General features: G+C 33.6%; 1 protein-coding gene across 5 annotated transcripts in view; it reads left to right on the top strand.

Moving 5' to 3' along the window:
- The first annotated feature begins 160 nt into the window (after nucleotides 1–160).
- The window catches only part of LOC106472685 (multidrug resistance-associated protein 4-like), an 89,026-nt gene continuing 85,116 nt past the window's right edge, over nucleotides 161–4,070 (top strand). For 3 of the 5 annotated variants that reach the window (XM_022402187.1, XM_022402184.1, XM_022402177.1), the window contains exon 1: nucleotides 161–511. In XM_022402187.1, the coding sequence (XP_022257895.1) occupies nucleotides 375–511 (137 nt within the window). In that variant the 5' untranslated portion in view covers nucleotides 161–374. Of the gene's footprint in view, nucleotides 512–1,325; nucleotides 1,767–4,070 lie in introns of those variants that run through there. The other 2 variants (XM_022402196.1, XM_022402181.1) reach the window with 2 other exon arrangements.

Genomic DNA, 4,070 nt, shown 5'->3' with positions numbered 1-4,070 from the left:
GACCATCACACATTACATTCCACTCTTTTATATACCAGCGTACCCTATTTCTAGTAAGAACTTGAACATTCGCCAAAGTACATGATAGTTCTAGAAACGTTGAGTCACGGTGGTCATGTGACTCGCTGACGCAACAATATATTTTTAAGACAGTCGGCAATTTTGAAGCCACTCTGAACGAAAACTCAAGATGGCAGAGATACTGGGGCCGAGAAAATCAAGTCCTTAAAACATGCAAATATTTGAAATGGTATATGCATTTACCTATGGGACGAATTTTGTTCATTATCAGAATTAAATATTTCGTATAATAACGCGTTCATTCATCATCACTCCAAATTATCTGTCCATGCTCTCGACACTCTGTCTTTGGTATGAACGCCATTTTATTTTTTCATAGGTGGATTATTCCATTTTTCCTGAAGGGCTGCAAGAAGGAATTGGAAGAAGAAGATTTATTCAACAGTTGTGCTGCCGATGCATCCGCGCGTTTAGGAGCAGTTTTACAGAGGTATATTGAAAATTACAGAAATGTACGCATATTCAATGTTTTTAGTCATGTTGGAAATAAACTTTAATTCTTACAGCCTCCCTGTTGGCTCAGCAACAAGTCAGTGGGTTCACAACGGTAAAAATCAGGTTTCGATACATGCAGTGGACAGAGTACGGATAAAATAATAAAATCCACAAACGAACAATGTTTTATAATACACAATTAAAATCTTTATTTAAACTGATCAACGATTGTAAAATGCACTGTATATGTTTCAACGTGGTTTCATGTCATCTTCAAGAGTGTGAAAAACAATCTGGTTTACCTTTCAAAAAAGAAGATTACACCATCTACATACTTGTTGATTTTCTAACCCTTCAACCTTATTTAATATCAAGGTATTTTTACTGTGTTTCATTATTTCTCTAATATTTCTAGCAGTCATATTCAGTTGAGCCAAAATAACCGTTCTCTCCACTGGATGATATGTGGAGTATAATTTAAATGTTCAGCTAATGCAGAGTTTTCAATTTTGTTTTTAACATTTCTTATAGGTTCATTTATTATAAATTTTAAATTTCTTCTAGTTTAACCAAAGTATGCCCGACCACATTCACATTCACATTGAACTTTATACATACCTGTTTTCTCCATTAAATTTATTTCATCTTTACTTTTATTTAATATTTGTTTAATTTTATTCAGTGGTCTGTATATGACAATACGATTTTTTGTTTTGTATGGATAGCGCATTGTGTAGCTTTGTGCTTTACAACAAACAAAATAGTCCTACCAAAGGTTACCCTAAACCGCATCATTTTATTGTTTTATTTATTAACTTTCTTCAAGTTTTGAAAACTGATAATAATTTGGGGTGGTAAAATGAATTTAAAGATACAAACAAGTGATACTCTTGATGATAGAAATTACAGAATGACATTAAGTGTACAGTCTGTAAGAGAAATGGTTAGAATTAGGAAGGAGAATTGTATGTTTAGGATTTGAGCCTTGGTAGTTCAGTTGTAAAAGCTCCAATCATAGAGTTTTTGTGAGTCAGTTTGTGTTATACATTGAAGTACTGGTCACTATTTGAGCTGTTTTAAATTGTTAACTTTCTAACGTGATTCATCAAATTTTACACCTAAAGTTTTACACATTTCTTGGATCTGACTGACATTTTTGCATATTACCATAATAGGCATTTCTCTTGCAGTATAGAAATTTCTTGAATGTGTGTAACAGCCAATTCTTGTGTAAAACATGCATTTCTTGGGTAAGAATGATTTATTTCTTGAGTAACATAATGTACAACCAGGATCATTTGGTCTGTCAATCCCACCATTTGTTTTTCTTGAAAGTCTAGATTACCATCATAAGCTTCTGTAAATTCTAGCCTCTAATGCTGGAGACAGCAAATTATTCCAGAAGTAAGTCTTAACTGTAGACTAGTCAATCTTTTTCAAATCTTAAATGTATATCCTTTTGTCCTATTATATTCTGAATATAAAGCAATAGAGACCTGTATTCTTTCAATCTCTTGGATAGCCATGTAAACTTCAGTAAGATCACTTCTTACCCATCTTTTCTCAACAGAAAATAAAATATCCTTCATCTCCAGCTTCATCCTAGTAGCCTTCCTCTGAAACCTTTCCAGTAAGTCAATATTCTTTCTTCAATAAGGAAACCAAACTTTACATAATATTCCAAGTGAAACCAAACTATTGATTTCTATAGAGAGATAATTCCCTGTTTTCTCTTTTAATCAATGTCTTTAAAATGTGTTAACTTAACAATTAGCAAAAGAGTGCTGCTTTGATGGCTTAAGTGACTTATTTATCACTATATTAAGATCCTTTTCTCTTTATTGAGGTAGTTCCCATCTATATTAATATGTGGTCCGAATTATGGTAACCAAAATGCATTTTTTTTGCACTTATTATATATATAATCAAAGGAAATTAGCAACATATTTGTTTAGCTTCCAAATTGTTCCAATTCATTCTTTAATACTAAAACAGCCTCAGTAAAATTAGAAATACCCAAGTGTTTAACGTTATCAGCAAACTTCTCTAATTTACTGATTATACCATTATCAATATCATTAATATAAATAAGAAAAAAACAAAGGCTCAAACACTAACCCATGTAGCACTCTACTAGTAACAAGTTTCTAGTTTGACTGGACTCCATTAATAACAACCTTTTGTTGTTTTTTTATAATGCTTTCATCCTACAGTCCAATTAACTAGTCTTTCTTCAACCATTACTGATGTGATTGTTGCACCTTATTCAAACTTTTTGAAAATCTAAGTCTTCATGTTTACACCCTTTCTTATTGTCCAGATAACAAGTAACATCATTGAAAAAATAACAAATTAGCAAAGTTAGAGTTCCTGTGCTGAATATATGTTGGCTTCCAGTTATGATATCATATTTTACTAAATGATTTTGTGAAGCTTAGCATATTTTCCACTATAAAATAAGGATAACTGACCTTTAATGTTTGGTGCATCTCTTATCACCCCATTTGAAAATAAAGTAATATTAGCAACTCTCCAATCTTCAGAAAGTGTGCTTGTGTACAGAATATCAACTTACTCTATTTGTTTGGTGGACAGTGTCTTCCTGTAACCTTTGTTCCCTTTTGGTCTGCTGTCACCTTTAATCAACATCATAATCATCCATCATTGGATATACCAACCTGTAGTTTGTCCAAACTCATAAATAGTTCAGAAAAATGTGTTTAGAAATCTGTTGGAAGTCCATATTGTTACGTCTCCGTTTGTTAATTAATTTTCCGTAAATTCGTTCCGACGAAACTTTAGCGACACAAGTCCTTTCTTAAATAAAACTGGTTTATTCTTTCCGAATACAACTTTACCGATACACTTAATTTCAATAGTCCTCTATAACAAACACTATAATTCACGTCTCACGTGGCCAACAATATTTTTTCCGCATACATTCAATTACTCATTACACTGTTGTCCTGTCACGTTGTGACCGTCTTATATATATACAAGACTAACACATATCTAGTAAATGCTAGGGCATTCTTGAAGGAACAGGATATTTCTAGAAAACGTGGCGTGATACTAGTCACGTGACCTCGCTGACGCAACACTGCCCCTCTTTAGTATTGTTCATCCCGAACAATAGCCACTTGCAATAAACCAATAACAATTAACAATAACTTAATTAAATGTACAGAATTACAAACACAAAATTACAATTCAACAAAGCTTCTTAATTTTACGGGACGTATCTTCTTCCGTACTGGTCTCCGTCTCGTTGGCTTCTGCTTCATATGGGGTTCATCTGCTTCATCAGGAAATGTTCTTTCATCGATAACAGTCACATCAGTAGTAGTAACTTCATTAAGAGCTTCACCGTTTCCCTTCTCAAAACTCAGTAGAGTTTTTTCTTCGACGGTGGCTTCTTCAGGTGGCACGTCTTCAGAAGCGTCATTTGTTCCTTTGTTCACTGCGTCCCAACTGAAATGTCCTGGACCATGATAACGCCAAAGCCTGTTGGCATGCGCCACTTTTGGCTTACCTCGCCGACCACATTTTATCCG

The sequence above is a fragment of the Limulus polyphemus genome, unplaced genomic scaffold, assembly GCF_000517525.1.
Source record: "Limulus polyphemus unplaced genomic scaffold, Limulus_polyphemus-2.1.2 Scaffold123, whole genome shotgun sequence".
In the NCBI taxonomy this organism is placed as follows: Eukaryota; Metazoa; Arthropoda; class Merostomata; order Xiphosura; family Limulidae; genus Limulus; species Limulus polyphemus.
Note: the sequence above shows the minus strand (reverse complement) of the source record. Positions and strands in the feature narration are given on the sequence as shown.